General features: G+C 45.1%; 2 protein-coding genes across 4 annotated transcripts; both read right to left on the bottom strand.

The window, feature by feature from the left end:
* Positions 1-1,009: 1,009 nt before the first annotated feature.
* Positions 1,010-11,335, bottom strand: LOC311099151 (RNA-binding protein MEX3B-like). Of its 3 annotated transcripts, none has more exons than XM_084139821.1 (4): positions 11,267-11,335; positions 9,841-10,388; positions 6,469-6,725; positions 1,010-6,059 (listed from the first exon to the last, which is right to left on the bottom strand). In XM_084139821.1, exons 2-4 carry the CDS (start codon positions 10,328-10,330, stop codon positions 4,851-4,853), a joined length of 1,956 nt encoding a protein of 651 aa, XP_083995947.1. In that variant the 5' UTR covers positions 10,331-10,388; positions 11,267-11,335; the 3' UTR covers positions 1,010-4,850. The 3 variants fall into 3 exon arrangements, with proteins under 3 accessions (XP_083995947.1, XP_083995946.1, XP_083995945.1); XM_084139820.1 differs by having other exon boundaries at positions 11,236-11,312; XM_084139819.1 differs by having other exon boundaries at positions 10,996-11,307.
* Positions 11,336-11,927: 592 nt separating this feature from the next.
* LOC311099161 (methyl-CpG-binding domain protein 3-like) lies at positions 11,928-19,282 on the bottom strand. The gene is made up of 7 exons (XM_084139838.1): positions 19,144-19,282; positions 16,540-16,699; positions 16,314-16,451; positions 15,890-15,980; positions 15,599-15,776; positions 13,698-13,841; positions 11,928-13,264 (listed from the first exon to the last, which is right to left on the bottom strand). The coding sequence occupies exons 1-6, from the start codon at positions 19,155-19,157 to the stop codon at positions 13,703-13,705; spliced, it is 720 nt and encodes a 239-aa protein (XP_083995964.1). The 5' UTR covers positions 19,158-19,282; the 3' UTR covers positions 11,928-13,264; positions 13,698-13,702.
* Positions 19,283-20,024: the final 742 nt, after the last annotated feature.

The raw sequence follows: 20,024 nt of genomic DNA, 5'->3' as shown, positions 1-20,024 counted from the left end.
TCCTCTGAATGAGAGAGCTTTAGCAAGCTACAGTATGCACATCTTCCCATCATTCATAGCCCCTGGCTGATATCTACTGCCACCATGTGGTGGAATGAGAGATGACAACAGGTGCCCAACTTGGGATAAAAAAGGGTTAGTTCACCCATATTTAAAAGCTACTTGTTTCATTACCTTGAAAGCAGTCTATGGACATCCATGCTTCGGTTTTGTTAACCTAGCCACTGTCCTCAACTACTTGCTTTAGCATGTTCGAACCACCCCAAATAAGCATTCTTAAAATGTTATGCCCTATCCCAGGGATATGCAAATCTTACCCTACGAGGTGCGGACTACTGGGGTGCGTTCAGTTTGCTCGAACATTTGCTACGTTGCGGAACAGTTTGTACTGTATGACACGTTCTCCCAAAATGTTTTTGTACATTCTTGAACAGAGATACGTTTGCTCCGTTCAGTGGGTGTGCCTTGAAGCAATGAGTAATGTATTTAAAAGGGCAGCGGTGAATGTTGAACCCACAACCCAACCCTTCCCGTTTTCAACTGGTCGTTCAATTACGTTATGTACCGAACGTGGCCCTGGTTTTCTGATCTACCTGATAATTAACTGCACCCACCTGGTGTCCCAGGTCTAAATCTGAATAGCGGGGAAGAATAACTACGTCTGCGTTTAGACTGGCAGCCCAATTCGTTTTTTTTAAATCCCCGGATCGGATTGGTCAAAAGACCAATTAGTGAAATAAAAAAATCAGAATGGGCTGCCTGTGTAAACACAGCGTGTGGAAGGCAAGGTAAGCCCTTACTAGTTACTACTCTACAGTCAAATCAAATCACATGCGCCGAATACAACCTTAACGTGAAATGCTTACTTACCTCTTATTTTCTTAACTGCGTTGTTAGTTGTAAGACATTTTTTGCTAAATAAACTAAAGTAAAAGGTGAAATTGTGGTATTCTGACCATAAAGTAAAGCTAAAGAGAAGCGAAAGAAAATACAAAACACAATAGGGTTTTACAGTAAAAAATGAAACCAAAAACAAGATTTTATTAAAGAAGCATAAAAAATAAAACTCTTGATACATTTCTCATAACCGTCAAGTCAGCTCAAATGATATGGGTATACAATTGTTCTGGCACACGGTTAAAAGGTCCATAAACTTTCAAATAAAATATATTTCAATTTAAAAATGTCTTCAATAATTTTTTCTCATTTTGTTATAAAATTGGCTATATGTTGTACACAGGAAATAAAGAAAAAAATAAGGAAAATAAAAAATCATTTTGAAGTAATAAAAAAGAGTCACATTATTGTCTGGGATATTTGGGTAAGCAAATAAATTGTAAAAATAAAAATGTGTAAAAAGATTTTTCTTCCTCTTAAAAATTATTAGCTAATGCCTGATGGCTTGAATACATGCATATGGTTAACTTACAAATAATTATACATGTTTTTAAAAACTACACTTAACTTCATTACTTAAGTCTGGTAACTTTTTTGAAATGAGATCCCATTGATTGTATTCAGGGTATATACATACAAGTCAGGCCTGAAACCTTGTTTGCTGACGTAACATTTTGGTTCTGAGTACAAAAAGAATTAAAGCAAAATAGAAAGGCGGAGTTCCAGGGGGAGCGGCATGCCCAGATAGGCGCGGCACTCTCTGGGTCCACCTGTCACAAAAAGGTCAGAGGTCATTCCTTAACGAGCCTCTATAAACCCTGTTTTCAAACCTAAAAGGGGAGGGGGCGAGGTTAAGTTCAGCAAAAAAGAAAAAAACAATGCAGAATATGGGAATATTCTGTACCTTTTAACTGTTTATGTTACTGTACATGACCACAATGCTCTGGACCATGGGTGAAGAGTTCGCTAGTGAAACAACCAGACCAGAACCTATACCAGAACCACCTGGCAAATTCAACTCAGGACATTTTAGTGACAGAAGTTATGGGCAGTTCTGGAAAAGGGGCCCTTTTAAGATTGGCCTACATTTAACACTAAAGGAGATAGACTATAATTGTTGTGTGTATCTGTTCCTTTAAAGACATGGTCACATCCTCCCCTGCACCTAACTTGTGTCTGCAGGAGCAGAGAAAAACTAAACCTTTGACATCAGGCCCAGCAGGGACGGGTTGCCAGTTTATACAGATCGATCACTCTCACGTTGAGGGGAGAGAAAAAGAGACCACAGGGTCAGGGTAGCCAGTTATACAGTTAACTCCCTAAAAGAGGAGCTGGAGAGGGGACGCTGTGCTGCCGTACATGGCCGTTCCTTTTTTCTAAAAACAGTATCTGTGTCAGTAGCAAGTTTGCACCAAAGCACCATTAGAGTAGTCTTCAGTGAAATGTGACTCATCAGTCGGCTACTAGCTCCACATCTGTGGACATGGAGGGCCTTTTCAAGTTGGGAGCATTGTTGTGTAGCTAAATGTGGAGGGTTGACTATTAGATTACAGATTAAGACGTCAAGCCGCTGTCCCCTTCACTTGGCTAGCTCATTTAAAGTCAGGCATCTTAGACACATAGAAGTGGTTTGTTAAAAAGTAGCTCGGCTTGAGCTACGTGAAGAGTGTTCGTTCTCTTGAAATGCATCCTTTACTTCCCCCTCCCTGAAGGCAGTCACTGATCTGAAGTGACATTATTGCTAGGAACACCTGTCCACACATGGTAGATCAGTGGATAGTACCTCAAGGTGTGAGGGGGAAAAGGAAAGCTGCAGTTGAAAAGTATTGGAACTTCTGTTAATTTGTTCACAGGCCATGGACGTGAATTAGAAGGACCGGTGCTAACAGGGTTGACCAGTGAGACAGACCGGTGCTAACAGGGTTGACCAGTGAGACAGACCGGTGCTAACAGGGTTGACCAGTGAGACAGACCGGTGCTAACAGGGTTGACCAGTGAGACAGACCGGTGCTAACAGGGTTGACCAGTGTTCTATAGACGTAGACCAGAGAGAAAAGAACAAGCAACACATTCTGCAGCTGTTTGGGTTTAAACACAGAGTCTGGAAGCCCTGGATGAACTAGCTACTAGCTGCCATATTGGATACGTTGATTACTCTCGCTGTTGTCACCGATGAGAATGTTAACACCTGAAAATGTCACGTGTATGCAGTCATAGGAAGCCCTTTTTTGGGATCTTGTTTATCATGGCTTGTCTCATTCTATGAATACATCCGTACGTACGTTCAAAAGGGCTACATACAACAACCGTGTACCGTACCATCATACCAAAACCAACCTGTCCACATCATACTTAAAAACACCGTAGGAGAGAGGCAGTTGATGTGAACTTACTAGAAAGACAATACACACAAAACATATCTCCAGGGATGCCACTGCCACTTGGGCAGGGTGATCTGGGGTTAGACTAGGAGACAAAGAGCTTAGCTGGGGGAGGGGCTAACAAGGTTTGCAGTGCACAGAGAGACGGCTCATTCTGACGCCCCCTGATACTTGGGACCGGCCACCTCGCCTTAACCAAGTTCGCTATTGGCAGAGACATTCCTGTGTGTGACATCACCAAGACCAATATTCTCCTGTTGGACTTCAACCATGCGGTTGAGAGAGAGAGACAGAGAGACAGAGAGACAGAGAGAGACAGAAGTCAGGGGCAAACTGGGCCACAGTCTACAGTGAAAAAGCCTAAATTAATCTAAAAAACACATTAGCTGTCCAAAGCCAACTGTATCATATAGAAGATCTGCGTAGACTGTGGATGGCTAGGTGTCTACACTGAGCTCAGCAAGGGGAAGAAAGAGGAATGGAGCCAAAAACACGACATGTTTGTTTCAATTACACATTCTGTTGTCAGCTGAGCCGTCGACATGGAATCAAACAGTAGCGTTTAATACAAGGCTTGGCTCTGCTTCATTCAATCTAACCAGAAACAAAGCCCAACTCTGGAACTATTGAAGGAGAGAGAGGAGGGTAGAGGGAGATGGGAAGAGAGAGGGTTTGAGAGAGAGACAGACCAACGGGGACTGAGTAACTGACCTATGGCATTAGTTCTGATATTCCTTAAATAACTTAAAACTATATTATTCCTATACTGGTTGTTAAAACCACGACATTGAATATCAGTTTTTGAACAGTATAAATATCTTAAGTGTTTCAGTCTTCATTCATAACATCTATGAGGTCCCTCAGCCTTGTTTGGTCTCATAGGTGTCAATTTCTGTGCCTGTTTCAAAGTCAGTTCCAGGCTCATACCACAATACCAAAGCCCTATACTACAGCATGAGAAAGAGCGAGAGAGAACAGAGAAGACCAGAAAAACTGCGTTTTGTATCCTGTCAAATAACATTGAAAAGAAAACAGTAGAAAAGTGCAGGTCTAGGCAGCTCCGTTGAAAAATATCTGTTATTAAGTACAAAAGTGGCAAAGGAAAAGGCTTGTGAGAGAAGCAGGCAGAGATATCTGAAGAAGACGCGAAGGAATGAAAACTATACAGACAGGCAACCTAGAGGCCTGAAGAAAGTTAAGACACTGGTTTCCTTCCACACAAGTCCACCATGAAATCTCGATCCCAGCCCAACTGCTTCTGCAGTCCGCAGAATCAACCAAAATCAGTCAGTCTGGAAATAATATTCATTATTATTATTACTCCCATTATTGTTATCATAGTTATTATAATTAAATCAACATCCGTATAGTGTCATATTTCTAATATTGTAATCATTATAGTAAATCCTATTAGCAAAGAAGGTTGTTGGTGTCCGTCCCTCCACAGTTGATGCCCCACTGCAGTACTCTCGGATAGTAAGACAGTAAAAAAAGTTATTTTTTAAGATGCCACCCCTCCTCTCACCTCCTATTCTGTCCCCCTCCCCTCCCTTGTCTTTGGGTGAGGGTTCATTAGGAGAAGATGCGGATGCACTGTGTGGCAGGGATGTGGCAGACAGGGCATTCGGGCTCAGCGGACTGGCAGATCTGTCCGGCGCAGTCCATGCAGAAGAGGTTGTGGCCGCAGGGCACCAGGGCCGCTGTCACCTCGCTCTCAAAGCACACAAAGCAGTCCCTGCTCCCGCCCCCTGGCCCTACGCCAATCAGACCTCCAGCCCCAGAGCCTGCCGCAGCCTTCAGCCGGCCCAGCATGCCTGAGGCCAGGCCCACTCCACTGCCCCCGCCCTCTGAGTCGGTGGGAGAGCCTCCGGGCAGGGAGGAGGCTGAGCAGGAGGAGTAACCGGTGGATGAGCCTCCGGAGCTGGAGCTAGATGCTCCAGAGATGGTCCCTGCACCGGTACCCCCCGACTGCAGCCAGGAGAGGGCGCTGAGAGGGTCGCTCTGGGCCCGACGGGCCAGCGGATGATCCAGGGGTCCCACCACGGCGTCGGGGGGCAGGGTGGGGGACAGGCGGGGTGTGATGGCGCCTCCGCTCAGGCCGCAGCTGTTTCGGCGGAGAGGCTGCTGCTGAGAGGAGCCTGGGGCCTTCCCTCGTCCTCCATTGACGAAGGGGGCCCAGATGTTGGCGGCGCTGAACTCAAAGCCCAGCTCCTCAGAGGGGAGGCCAGAGGTAGAGTCGCCCCCGAAGGTGAACCCCCCCCCTCCACCGGCGCTGCTGGAGCCTGTGCTGAAGGGGCTGGTGGGGCTGCCTCCCTCTGTGGCCCTCCTGGGGGCGCTGTAGCTCTCAGAGCCCATCCCTCCCTTGTGTTGGTGGTAGGAGGCCGAGGAGGACAGCTTCCGCCCAGATGAGTGGTGCATGGCCAGGGGGAGTGGGGGTGGTGGAGGGGGAGGCGGGGGTGGAGGGGCAGCGTGGTGGTTGTTGGCCCGAGACCAGAGAGCGGCGCCCAGCGAGCCCAGGCCCTCTAGGCTGACATCGGTCCCGTTGGTGTGGAAGTCGTTGTCTCCCTGGAGGTCCACAAAGGCCCCGGTCCGCAGGGTGATGTGTGTCTCAATCTCCTCCCGGGCTCGGTCCACGTTCTCTGGCATGCCCGTCACCTCGAACACAGGGTCCTTCTCCCGGCTGGGTGTCACGATGTAAGTGTGGGTCTGCTGCTGGATGCGCTTGATGGTCGCTCCCTTTGGCCCCACCACTAACCCCACCACGCGGTACGGCACCCGAACCTGCACCAGGGGAGGAAATAAGAGTAAGGGTTTTCCAGACCACATGACCTGACCAGGTAAAACTATGGAGGAGGAAATTACATACCCATAAAAACAAGTGATGTATCACGCAGTTTACTGGCAGAGCAGTAAAGCAATTGGCAAGAACTGCCATTGAAATGGAACTGAACGGTTGAGCACCAAGTATATAAAAGTAGCCGTTAGATATTACCATGACCTCTATTCAAAGAGGGTGCATTTTAGCCAACTGATATTTGTATATCTTCACAGGTGCTTGTGATGCTGGCTACTGGCAAAGTCTCCCTTGTCATAAAATAAAGATGACCATCTCAATGAAACTCACCTGGTTAAATAAACCACGAGCAAACAAAACAGTAGGCTACCGTATCTCCTACTGTGGTTGTCGTACCTGTATGGTGGTCTGTCCAGGCAGGTGTGGGGGTCCGGGGATTGCTCCCCCCGGCCCGGGTGCTCCTGTGCCCGCGGCCCCAGCCTTGCAGCGGGACGCCCGGATCATGGAGAAGTGCTCGGCCGCCGAGACGATCTCCCGCTTGGCCATCTCCACATCCTCCCTGCGCCCTGTCACGATGAACACGGGCTCCTCACCCCTCACCGGGGTCTTTATGTAGGTGTTTGTCTTTGCACGTAGTGCCTTGATCTTACAGCCTGGGACCAAGAGATATGGAAAGGCATGGAAGAGGGTAAATATAAAAATGTTGGCTAATTGTGTTTGGTGGAGTTGAGAATGAATCATTATTTTCAATAGGGGAATTTAAATGTAAAGTAATGGTTGTTTCATAAACTAAAAATGTATAATACATAATGTCAATAATATATGGCTACTGTGACTTTAACTTGATTGATTCAGATAATAGAAATTTGTTGGAGGTGCAAATGTTTACTAAACGGGATAAAATAATGATCTGGTTGGCAAACAGCCTGGCAAAAATACACTGCTCAAAAAAATAAAGGGAACACTTAAACAACACAATGTAACTCCAAGTCAATCACACTTCTGTGAAATCAAACTGTCCACTTAGGAAGCAACACTGATTGACAATAAATGTCACATGCTGTTGTGCAAATGGAATAGACAACAGGTGGAAATTATAGGCAATTAGCAAGACACCCCCAATAAAGGACTGGTTTTGCAGGTGATGACCACAGACCACTTCTCAGTTCCTATGCTTCCTGGCTGATGTTTTGGTCACTTTTGAATGCTGGCGGTGCTTTCACTCTAGTGGTAGCATGAGACGGAGTCTACAACCCACACAAGTGGCTCAGGTAGTGCAGCTCATCCAGGATGGCACATCAATGCGAGCTGTGGCAAGAAGGTTTGCTGTGTCTGTCAGCGTAGTGTCCATAGCATGGAGGCGCTACCAGGAGACAGGCCAGTACATCAGGAGACGTGGAGGAGGCCGTAGGAGGGCAACAACCCAGCAACAGGACTGCTACCTCCGCCTTTGTGCAAGGAGGAGCACTGCCAGAGCCCTGCAAAATGACCTCCAGCAGGCCACAAATGTGCATGTGTCTGCTCAAACGGTCAGAAACAGACTCCATGAGGGTGGTATGAGGGCCCGACGTCCACAGGTGGGGGTTGTGCTTAAAGCCCAACACCGTGCAGGACGTTTGGCATTTGCCAGAGAACACCAAGATTGGCAAATTCGCCACTGGCGCCCTGTGCTCTTCACAGATGAAAGCAGGTTCACACTGAGCACATGTGACAGACGTGACAGAGTCTGGAGACCCCGTGGAGAACGTTTTGCTGCCTGCAACATCCTCCAGCATGACCGGTTTGGCGGTGGGTCAGTCATGGTGTGGGGTGGCATTTCTTTGGGGGGGCCGCACAGCCCTCCATGTGCTCGCCAGAGGTAGCCTGACTGCCATTAGGTACCGAGATGAGATCCTCAGACCCCTTGTGAGACCATATGCTGGTGCGGTTGGCCCTGGGTTCCTCCTAATGCAAGACAATGCTAGACCTCATGTGGCTGGAGTGTGTCAGCAGTTCCTGCAAGAGGAAGGCATTGATGCTATGGACTGGCCCGCCCGTTCCCCAGACCTGAATCCAATTGAGCACATCATGTCTCGCTCCATCTACCAACGCCACGTTGCACCACAGACTGTCCAGGAGTTACATTTACGTCATTTAGCAGACGCTCTTATCCAGAGCGACTTACAGTTAGTGAATACATTATTATTATTTTTATACTGGCCCCCCGTGGGAATCGAACCCACAACCCTGGCGTTGCAAACACCATGCTCTATCAACTGAGCTACATCCCTGCCGGCCATTCCCTCCCCTACCCTGGACGACGCTGGGCCAATTGTGCGCCGCCCCAGCGGCCGGCTGCGACAGAGCCTGGATTCGAACCAGGATCTCTAGTGGCAAAGTTAGCACTGCGATGCAGTGCCTTAGACCACTGCGCCACTCAGGAGTTGGCGGATGCTTTAGTCCAGGTCTGGGAGGAGATCCCTCAGCAGACCATCCGCCACCTCATCAGGAGCATGCCCAGGCGTTGTAGGGAGGTCATACAGGCACGTGGAGGCCACACACACTACTGAGCCTCATTTTGACTTGTTTTAAGGACATTACATCAAAGTTGGATCAGCCTGTAGTGTGGTTTTCCACTTTAATTTTGAGGGTGACTCCAAATCCAGACAGATACATTTGATTTCCATTGATAATTTGTGTGATTTTGTTGTCAGCACATTCAACTATGTAAAGAAAAAAGTATTTAATAAGATTATTTCATTCATTCAGATCTAGGATGTGTTATTTTACTGTTCCCTTAATTTTTTTGAGCAGTGTATATTCCCATTATGTAGGCCTGTAGCTTGTTAGCCTCGTAGCATGTCTAATGCTAAACCAAGAACCGCTGCAATGTTCCTTTAAATATGGACAGTTCGCTCTCACCCACCAATAGGGTGCGACGTGTGTGATGTCATTCTGGGAGGCAGAAAGCATGGCATTTTCAAACAAAGAGAACAATGCCATAACATAGCCACAACTGCGCTAGGCGCGCAAAGCATAGGCACTGTGTATATGTTAACTAGTGGTGAATATTGAGCTAAACGTGTGCGGAGATAAAATGTGTGTATATTTTCAAAACGGCCGAGAGCGGTCGACTGAGCTGGATGCGGGGCGAAAACACCGCCCAGTCCCATGTTCTGCGCGGCGGCCATCCCACAGCCTTGCTTTAGGGCTGTGGGATAAAATAACTACAAATCTACTTTGAACGTGGACGTCAATATAAACACCAGGCATCTTGTTTAACATTTGTGACGTCTGCCGTACATATCGCTAAATTATTCGATAGGTTTCTTTTGTTTGGTGCAGCCTGCTAGACATGTCCAGACTCTCGACAATCTGCGGCTTTGTCTGACCCTCTTCTACCCCTCCCCCTACCCATGCACCATACACACAGAGAGACACACAACCAATAACATCTGTAGTTGATTCAACACTGTTGTAAGGACATGCAAATAAGGCTAGTAAGCCGTTCTATATCTACATGTATTACGCGAGTAAACAACATCCACTGTACACATCAATAACAACTCACAACAACACTAGACGCTGATAAACTTCAGAGACATCTCACCATCCAAACAAAGGAAGGATATCTGGTGCATGGTCCTATGCATTCGTGGTTATGATAGGGGTAGTTGGTAAAAGCTAGACCCTAACATCTATAACATTAGCTAGAATATCTTATGAACTAGCTAGCTATGGCCAAACCACATAGGTAGACAACAGTGGGGAGAAATAACAAATTCTTACCTTGTCTTCCCACTATTTCCGCAACGTGTTCGGAGCTGGGCACAGGTACGCATTCGGTCATGTTGACACTCCTCTTGCGATTGCAGATAATGGAGTTTTGTTCCCCGAGCATGGAGTGAGAGTGCGGGCCAGCCATGTGGTACCCGCCCGATCCATAGTACTCTGGAGATGGGGAGCAGGACGTCGGGGAGTCCCGGGAGCCTCCTGGGTGCTCCAGCAACTGCAGGTTGACATAACCGCCGTTGCAATTCTCGGAGCCCGGTCCCTGGTTCCCGTCGAGCGGGTCAACGAGCCCCCCACCACCGCCCCCACAGTCCACCTTCTCCAGGGCCATAAGTGACAGCTGGTCCAGGGCGAAACGGAGCGCCTCCTGATGGTCCTCGTCCCGGGACTCCTGGTCCGTCTCTCGGGGCAGGCTGACCCCGTTGTGCTGGCTGCTCACTACCATGTCGTGGTCCATAATCTCGGGGTGGAATAAGGGGCTAGGCATAGTCCCCGAGGATGAACATCAGATCTGGGGTCGCCTGTGGGTGTAAAAGCGCTCTTTTCTGGGGAAGGCAAACAAAGAGAGTTTCAGCACAACACGTTTTGAGCCATGATACGTTTTAGAAAACGCACAAATTAAATGCACTGAAAGTTGTAAAAACATTTGATGTCATATAGCTAGTTAGTTCCATAACTAAATAGGTTACAGTGTGTTACACTTGGGCGCCGTCCCCTTCAACTCTACTTTACTGCTTTGTCTGTGTGTTGTTGCATTCTGTCACTGTCTTGCAAAAATAGGCTGTGTGTGACTGATTGGTTATCTTGTTGAAATAGGCATCATACATATTTTAGTAAGTCAATATTAAATATTCCTTAACACTGACCAACACTAGATCATTAACTTTTGTCTATTCAGTCGGTATCATCCCGAAAAAGGAGCATCAAATTTGGGAAAGCGCTAATCTGTTGTTAACTAGCTAAACGCTAACTAGCAAACTAGCTAGTTCCACAGTTGAGTCAGTCACGTTGTCGTCCCCTTTGTTTGGGAGTACCACAGCTAGCTAGCTAACGTTAGTTGGATAGCAGGCAGAAATACTTCAGTTCAATAATTTGTCCAAGCCAAATACTTTTTTTTTGGGGGGGGGATAAAATATCTTTAAGTTAATTTACCCTTTGGCAAACTCCCGATTTTATGAGTTCCTCTCTTTTGATTCTTGAAGGAATGGTGAGTGGCGACCAGTGCGCTAATGCTAGCTAGCTCGCTAAATTGGGGGCGTTGAAGAAAATGTTTAAAAACGAACGAGAAGGGACAGGCTGTTGATGGGATCCTATTCCAGACGGATATCGTTTTAGCGGCCCGTCATTTTTCGTATCGGTTCGTAGTCCATCATTACATTTCCATGCAGTTACCTCACGAAAATTGAATCTTGATCTTGCTAACCTCTTTCTCTTAGCTGTTCCCTGGTCCGCCGCCTTTGTCTCGCCAGGCGCACGCCGCTCTGCCTGTCTCGCACACAGAACTGACGTCATCCGAGACACAACAATGGGTTCAAAGGCCAAGGAACGTACGTCGCGATCGATATTATTATTATTTTATACCGCAGTGATTGTGCCTGTGGATAATTTTTCCCATTGGAAATTGATAAAGCAAATTATAAATCGTCTGATGCTTCGGTGTCAGTTTTTGAAAACGTGGTGGGAAATTGGCAGTTATGAATGCTATGGCGGTCACAATTTAAAGGCTGGGTAGAGTTGGTTATTGGGAGAATGGGGACAAAATAACCCATCAACCTAAAACCTCAACATTTTTGTCAAGGGTAGCAGTTCAATATCACCAACTGTGTTTGAAGGTCTATAGCGAAATTAATGTCCCCGTTATTGTGTGGGTGCCTGTCAACCCCTTGAGGTTGACCAAATGGGACAATAACTGAATAATAGATGCCAGATTCCATGTAGTCTGGAATAAGAAATTAATTATCCATTATTGATTGCTATACAAACTCAGGCTTCAACATCTGAACCAGACAGGTCTGGTGATGAATCTTCTCCATCTGCGGATCTCACATACCAAGCAAGCATCTAAAAGAACACAACACGCAGATGACAAAAGACTGCATTTATTTTTGTTATAGGAAAAAATAAATCAGACAGAAATGAATTGCTTGATGTTTGACCTACAATTTCTAAAAAAAAGAGGCAATGGTAACAAATCTCTCTATGAGGAAAAATAAAACATTTTTGCTACAAAGCATAATATTAACAATTACATTTCATGGGGGGCTTCGTACTTTTTCAGACATCTTCATATAACAGTGAATTATCTTCCCATTCATAACTCAAATCAAGAACAGGTTAAGCGAAACATTTCATAGCATTTAAAACCTAACAAAACAATCAATGTTAAATAACTATGGCATAATTGTGACTTGCCACAAAGCAAAGTTCTTAAAAAAAAAAAAAAAGATTAAAAATACTATATCCCAAATAGGCAACTATTTCAGAGTAGTGGAGCAGTCTATGTCAGCCGTCGCACATATTGACAGTTCATCAATGTAACATGAAAGCAAAAATACATCTACAAAGACGAGACCAGACAAAATTAGCACCATTTTGAACTTATAGGAGCGTATGAGCCATGCGAGTCAATTCAACCTCTGTGCAGAGCACCGCTCTTCACGACTATCCAGCCTACATCATTTGAAGAACACCAAACCCAATTAGATAGGGATAACAAGAGCTATAGGATTTATCCTTTATCAGGTCATATGATGCACGTTTATCTATGACTGATTTGACACAATAGGTAGTCTTTTGCTAAGTCCGTTTTGAGCCTCCAACTGTTATCTTACAGCATGTGGTCCCTTGCCCAATCTGCGCCCCTCCAATTGGGCAAATGACACTGAGTGGAACCAGGGCAACACAAGACAGAGCTAGATGGAACCGTTCAAATGGAATGGACTGAGTGGTAACCCACAAACACACACTCTGTTCTTACTTCTCACGCTCTCGCGAAAACACACATGCACACACACACGTTTTCTCCCCCTTTCTCTGGCATGCACGCAGACAAACGTTAACTCTGTTTCGACTTCTAACTTGTTAAGACTATTCACAAAAGCGCAAGACTACGTTGTCTAAAGCACCATACATACTTGTCCACATTTCATACAATTACTGAGGGTAAAAATAAGTGAATTGAACTTCAAAGCCTTGTCCAAGGTCAATTTTCTTTCTCCATAAATTCAATTTAAATTGGTCGAAAATAAATTTGGATTCAATTGTTGTTGGCTGACTTCCAGACAGAAAGACGTATGTGGAGGTCCCAGTGAGAGAGAGGATCCTTCATGTTGACAGATGCTAGTCCGGTCCTGGGGAATATCCTGTATGTGTATGGGTAGAATACTGTGTTCCAGGCAGCCCGCTGTAGTATTCACCAACCCTGTAGGAGAGAAAGATGATCACAAGTAAATCAATACGTTTCTCTATAGCATGTTCCTACCGGTATTGTCACATAATTACAAATAATAATTGTCACATAGGGCGGCAGGTAGCTTAGTGGTTAAGAGCGTTGTGCCAGTAACCGAAAGGTCGCTGGTTCTAATCCCCAAGCCGACTAGGTGAAAAATCTGTCGATGTGCCCTTGAGCAAGGCACTTAACCCTAATTGCTCCTGTAAGTCGCTCTGGATAAGAGCGTCTGCTAAATAACCAATTATTTATTATTATTTATTATGTTAATGTTTTAATTCTGGACTTCATCCGTTCTCTCGCTACATAAAGTATTATGAACAAACCCACAGAACAGAACATTTCTTATAGACAAAGTAACCTCAATCTATCTATTTAATTTCTATATTATACAGCTCTGCTGTACCTTGGCTATATGTCCTCCTTGTCGGCTTGCTCCTTCTTCAGAGCGTCTGCCTCGTTGGTGGAGTCCTCTATGTGAACCAACATGTCTGCCATCAGAGCTTCCTCCAGCCTCCTCCTCACACTGTGGACCAGGTCCTCCTGCTTCCTACATACACCACATAGGAGAGAGGTTAGGGAGCAATGGATTGATGACAGTCCTTGGCAGGGTTAACTACAACAAGGCCCCACAGCAGCTGGGTGGTGTTGTGCCCGACCACAGGGTTTACACTGAGGGAAAAAAGGATTTGATCCCCTGCTGATTTTTACTTTGCCCACTGACAAAGAAATTATCAGTCTATAATTTTAATGGTAAGTTTATTTGAACAGTGAGAGACAGAATAACAACAAAAAAATCCAGAAAAACGCATGTCAAAAATGTTATACATTGATTTGCATTTTAATGAGGGAAATAAGTATTTGACCCCCTCTCAATCAGAAAGATTTCTAGCTCCCAGGTGTCTTTTATACAGGTACCGAGCTGAGATTAGGAGCACACTCTTAAAGGGAGTGCTCCTAATCTCAGCTTGTTACCTGTATAAAAGACACCTGTCCACAGAAGCAATCAATCAATCAGATTCCAAACTCTCCACTATGGCCAAGACCAAAGAGCTCTCCAAGGATATCAGGGACAAGATTGTAGACCTGCACAAGGCTGGAATGGGCTACAAGACCATCGCCAAGCAGCTTGGTGAGAAGGTGACAACAGTTGGTGCGATTATTCTCAAATGGAAGAAACACAAAACAACTGTCAATCTCCCTCGGCCTGGGGCTCCATGCAAGATCTCACCTCGTGGAGTTGCAATGATCATGAGAACGGTGAGGAAGCAGCCCAGAACTACGCGGGAGCATCTTGTCAATGATCTCAAGGCAGCTGGGACCATAGTCACCAAGAAAACAATTGGTAACACACTACGCCATGAAGGACTGAAATCCTGCAGTGCCCGCAATGTCCCCCTGCTCAAGAAAGCACATATACAGGCCTGTCTGAAGTTTGCCAATGAACATCTGAATGATTCAGAGGAGAACTGGGTGAAAGTGTTGTGGTCAGATGAGACCAAAATGGAGCTCTTTGGCATCAACTCAACTCGCCGTGTTTGGAGGAGGAGGAATGCTGCCTATGACCCCAAGAACACCATCCCCACCGTCAAACATGGAGGTGGAAACATTATGCTTTGGGGGTGTTTTTCTGCTAAGGGGACAGGACAACTTCACAGCAACAAAGGGACAATGGACGGGGCCATGTACCGTCAAATCTTGGGTGAGAACCTCCTTCCCTCAGCCAGGGCATTGAAAATGGGTCGTGCGTGGGTATTCCAGCATGACAACGACCCAAAACACACGGCCAAGGCAACAAAGGAGTGGCTCAAGAAGAAGCACATTAAGGTCCTGGAGTGGCCTAGCCAGTCTCCAGACCTTAATCCCATAGAAAATCTGTGGAGGGAGCTGAAGGTTCGAGTTGCCAAACGTCAGGCTCGAAACCTTAATGACTTGGAGAAGATCTGCAAAGAGGAGTGGGACAAAATCCCTCCTGAGATGTGTGCAAACCTGGTGGCCAACTACAAGAAACGTCTGACCTCTGTGATTGCCAACAAGGGTTTTGCCACCAAGTACTAAGTCATGTTTTGCAGAGGGGTCAAATACTTATTTCCCTCATTAAAATGCAAATCAATTTATAACATTTTTGACATGTGTTTTTCTGGATTTTTTTGTTATTCTGTCTCTCACTGTTCAAATAAACCTACCATTAAAATTATAGACTGATCATGTCTTTGTCAGTGGGCAAACGTACAAAATCAGCAGGGGATTAAATACTTTTTTCCCTCACTGTATGTGTGTGTTTGTATAGGTGTGTGTGTACTCTACCTGATGTCGTCATCGGTCACCATGAAGGCCTTGCAGAGCGGCTGGGCCGTGTTGAGCCATACCCCAGGGTTCTTCTCCACGGCTGCGGTCAGCTGACCAGTGACGGGGGTGGGGCTGGTGTGCAGGGCACTGGCGATTGCAGAGAGCAAGGTCTTGTCTGAACACACAGGCCCAACACCTGGGGGGACATACACAGGGTCAGATAAACACACACAAAATCGTAAAATCACAAAACATTGGGTTTTATGTGTATATATTGAGACTCAAGTATTCGCTGCCGTGTGTACTCACCCTGTAGGCCCCTGGGAAGGTCCATGGTCTTCACCAGCTCTTCTGCGATGTCAAACGCACTCAGACCACTCAGTTTCCTCTCCCAAAACAGCTGAGGACCAACAGACAGTATGTAAACAACAACAACTAGACATTTGACTCTGAGCGCATCACATAATGTGATTCATAATTCACATTTTTAATCGCTGCCACTCAGAACATCTCAAAATGTTTAGCCACATTACAGGAAGGATTTAACAAGCTTTGATTAAGCTTGAGTAAGCTTGTTAAATTGAGCTACTCATCCCAATTTGCAATAATAAGCTTTCAAGGGCTAGGCCAGAGTAGATGACTTCATCTACCAACCATATGGCAGCAACGGAAGCAATAACATTACAGTATCATTACATCACAACCAATAAGAGCCGAGCATCACTGGACTCACCTGTCTTGGTTGGTCGACAGCCTTGTGGGGGTCGGTCTTCACTTTGTTGCTAGGGTGATTGGTTACCTTGGTGACGGGCTGTTTAAAGATAGACGCTGTCTGTCGGACTGGTAAGGTCGTGTTCAGGTCCGGCTTAACCTTCAAAACAGACAGAAACAGGTCAGGGATCATTGCTCAAAGGTCAAACAGATTACACATGATCCTGGTCTACGAAACCCTCTCTCACCTTGATCTGATGGTTGTTGTCATAGCGATGCTTGTGTCGGTTCCTGTGCAGCTTATTCATGAGCATCCTTCCTGCACGGGGGTCAATGGCGTGCACGTCCATGGTGTTGCCCAGGTAATGAGCTAACTGGGGCTTGCACAGGAATCTCTTTCCAGGGTCGCTAATGGGGCAGTAAGACAGGACATCAGAAAAAAAACATACGCATTGAATTGAAGCTATAACCCGAGGGCGACTTATCAGCAACCTGCACTTACAACCTTTTAATGAGGTCCCTGCTGTCACTGAGGACAAAACAATATAATACAACTGTTTTATTTGGATTAAAAGGTAATGAACAGTCAAAATGATGTTTACATGAAATTTGATATTTTAAGGAAGCCAGATCAAAGTATGATGACCAAAGTATGAAAAATGACTTGTTTCTTCATTGATAAAGTTTGAGCATAAAGTTCCTGGTCCCCTCCCCATGTCAAACACTTGGATACATTATTAAGGGGACAAGGTGACATCCCCTTAACTCTCATTAAACCCCTACAACTTATCCAGAACACTGCAGCCCGTCTGGTGTTCAACCTTCCCAAGTTCTCTCATGTCACCCCGCTCCTCCGCACACTCCACTGGCTTCCAGTTGAAGCTCGCATCTGCTACAAGACCATGGTGCTTGCCTACGGAGCTGTGAGGGGAACGGCACCTCCTTACCTTCAGGCTCTGATCAGACCCTACACCCAAACGAGTGCACTACGTTAATCCACATCTGGCCTGCTAGCTTCCCTACCTCTATGGAAGCACAGTTCCCGCTCAGCCCAGGCAAAGCTATTCACTGCTCTGGCACCCCAATGGTGGAACAAGCTCCCCCACGACGCCAGGACAGCGGAGTCACTGACCACCTTCCGGAGACACTTGAAACCATACCTCTTTAAGGAATACCTGGAATAGTATAAAGTAATCCTTCTACCCCCCCCCCCTCCCCCCACAAAAAAATAATTTAAAAAAAGTGGTTGTCCCACTGGCTATCATAAGTTGAATGCACCAATTTGTAAGTCGCTCTGGATAAGAGCGTCTGCTAAATGATGTACATGTAAACACACCAATGCTAACATGATATTTACTTACCTAATTTAAATAAGTACTGCCTTATAACCAACGTCGTTTATATAGCTAGATAGCTACTCTACTGGTGGCAAAATTTTACTGTAGGGTGTAAGCAAATATAATTAAAAGTTTACCCTATTCGTCGATGGCAAAGATAATTATATGTTTCCCCTTTTATCTGTGTCTGGTGTTAGTTACTGGCCAGCATGGGAAAAAGGGAGGGGGGGTCATTCAAAACTCAGACGCAGTTGTCAAGTATACCCATCCGTGTTGCTGTGAACAGAGACGTGCCAAACGGGAGATGTATATAAAAAAAATTGATATCATTGATGCAATTTTAATGTGGTTTGAGTTGCTTTGTGTTTCACCAAATTAGCTTGAGATGATTTTACTGCAACATTGCATCAAAGTTGCTTGACATAGGCGTTTCAAAGTGCTGTCAGTCAAAGCAAGCACCCTCCCCACTCAGCCTGTCTTTTCAAACGTACCTGTAGTTAACCATGCGAGGAAAAGTAATTTTCAGAATGACTGTTCAGGACCTTTAATTTATTGCAGTTCAGGAAAACATGGAAAATATAATTAATGCATATTAAAAACACATGATATGAATTGCTTAGTATGATCATAAAGAGCCTTTTATTGAAGTGAGAGAAAATGGGCTTTCGTGAACTAACACTCGCACTTGACTCCCCCCCTTACTAGCTCTGGCTTTGCTGATAGCTACTTTATTGCGGAAAAATGTACTTACTATGACTGTGCTACGTGGTAGTCTCACCTAGCTATCTTATGACGAAAGCACTAACTGTAAATCACTCTGGATAAGAACATCTAAATGACTACAATCAAGTAAAAATAAATGTTAAGAGTTATCAGAGAGCCTCAGCCTGCAAAAAAACCATTAGTAAACAAATAAAGTTAGCCAGCTAGTTGTCCTAGCTAACCAACAGCACTGTATACCCTCACAATACTGTTTAACTAAAAAGTCCACATGTGAATCAATTGACACAAATGTAAACATTGACCGTGTTCGAAAGCATCAAAACCGTGATGTATCATGGTTAAATCGGGACTGACTAATCTACTAATAATATTGAGTAGTTATTAATGATACATGGTGATTTGTTTGTCAGACTCGTGACCGACAGCTACTTGCTAATTAACGTTAGCTGACACAATGACATGTGTGATCACCTGCTATGGGGGGCTGATGTTAGTTTGTTAACAAACGATGGCTAGTATATGCGAACGTTAGCAAATCAATGCCTTATCTAGCTAGCTAACGTTAATTGTCAAATTGCACGCAATCTGGAGACAGTGATCTTTTAACTTTGTTGTTACAGTTTTAGCTACTAAGTGGACGATTTCTTACTTTAGTGGCCAGCTAGCTACCCGGCTACTCCATCGAGTAACAACAATGCTAGCTAGCCAGCCAGCCAGACATGCTTTCTCTAATGATAGCTGCTTACTATTTGTCCTTCTTACAACTATTTTGAGCAAGTCGTTAAAACCCACCTTTTCCTCTCCATGCTTCTTGCAGGTTATGATTCCTGGAGTTTTGTCGATTAGGGAATCTGCATGGGGTAGAAAAATGTGTCTAGAAATTATTGTTGTGGATCTTCTTTCTGTTCAGCTGTCCTCTCCAACATGGTGTAATTGCGAACCGCAATTCGGGGCGTTTCTTAATATCAGGACACGCCCATTGGTGTTATGTCATTTATCAGTCATTGATTAGCAGGAAACGCCCATTGGTGCCTGCCTTTGGTCGGTCCATTGATACCTGCCATTGGTCAGTTCCTGCACTGTCCCACGCATAGCTCAATCACAGAGTTTATTTGGCTCAATGGTCCCAGGGGTTTATATCAGGGAGACTTCCGGATTTCTGATGTCTCGTTTTAAAAGAATGCTTTAGATTAGATAGGAATTTGACTGTCTGTGGATGGCACATGGTGTAAAAATATTTATCAGCATGATCATTTAGGATTTTGTACCGCCATGAAACGGCACTAATAAACTTGACATATACTTTTGTCCAACACCTCAAAATCGTATTGCATGCTAGCAGATACCTACAAACTTCCAGTTCCAGCCATTGCGCTAATGCTAGTTAGCATTGGTGTGCGAAAATACCTCTAATCTCCTTCATACTGGACACAGACATAAAAATGGTATCTGCGAGTTCATCTGACTCTGGGGAAGGATATAATGTGCCTCTTTGCCAAAATCCCAAAATATCCCTTTAACAATAATAAAGTTTATTGAACTATCATTCAAAGTTGAAAACATTACCATGGTCTAACACTGACAAAACTAAAATTAGACTGTGTATGTGTGTGAATTTCTGGCAAAGTGAGAGGTTATAACTCTGATGCCTTCAGCTATTCTTATAGAAACCA

Source organism: Coregonus lavaretus, assembly GCF_964263955.1.
Source record: "Coregonus lavaretus genome assembly, chromosome: 23".
Taxonomy (NCBI): Eukaryota; Metazoa; Chordata; class Actinopteri; order Salmoniformes; family Salmonidae; genus Coregonus; species Coregonus lavaretus.
This window is presented reverse-complemented; position numbering and strand designations above follow the sequence as displayed.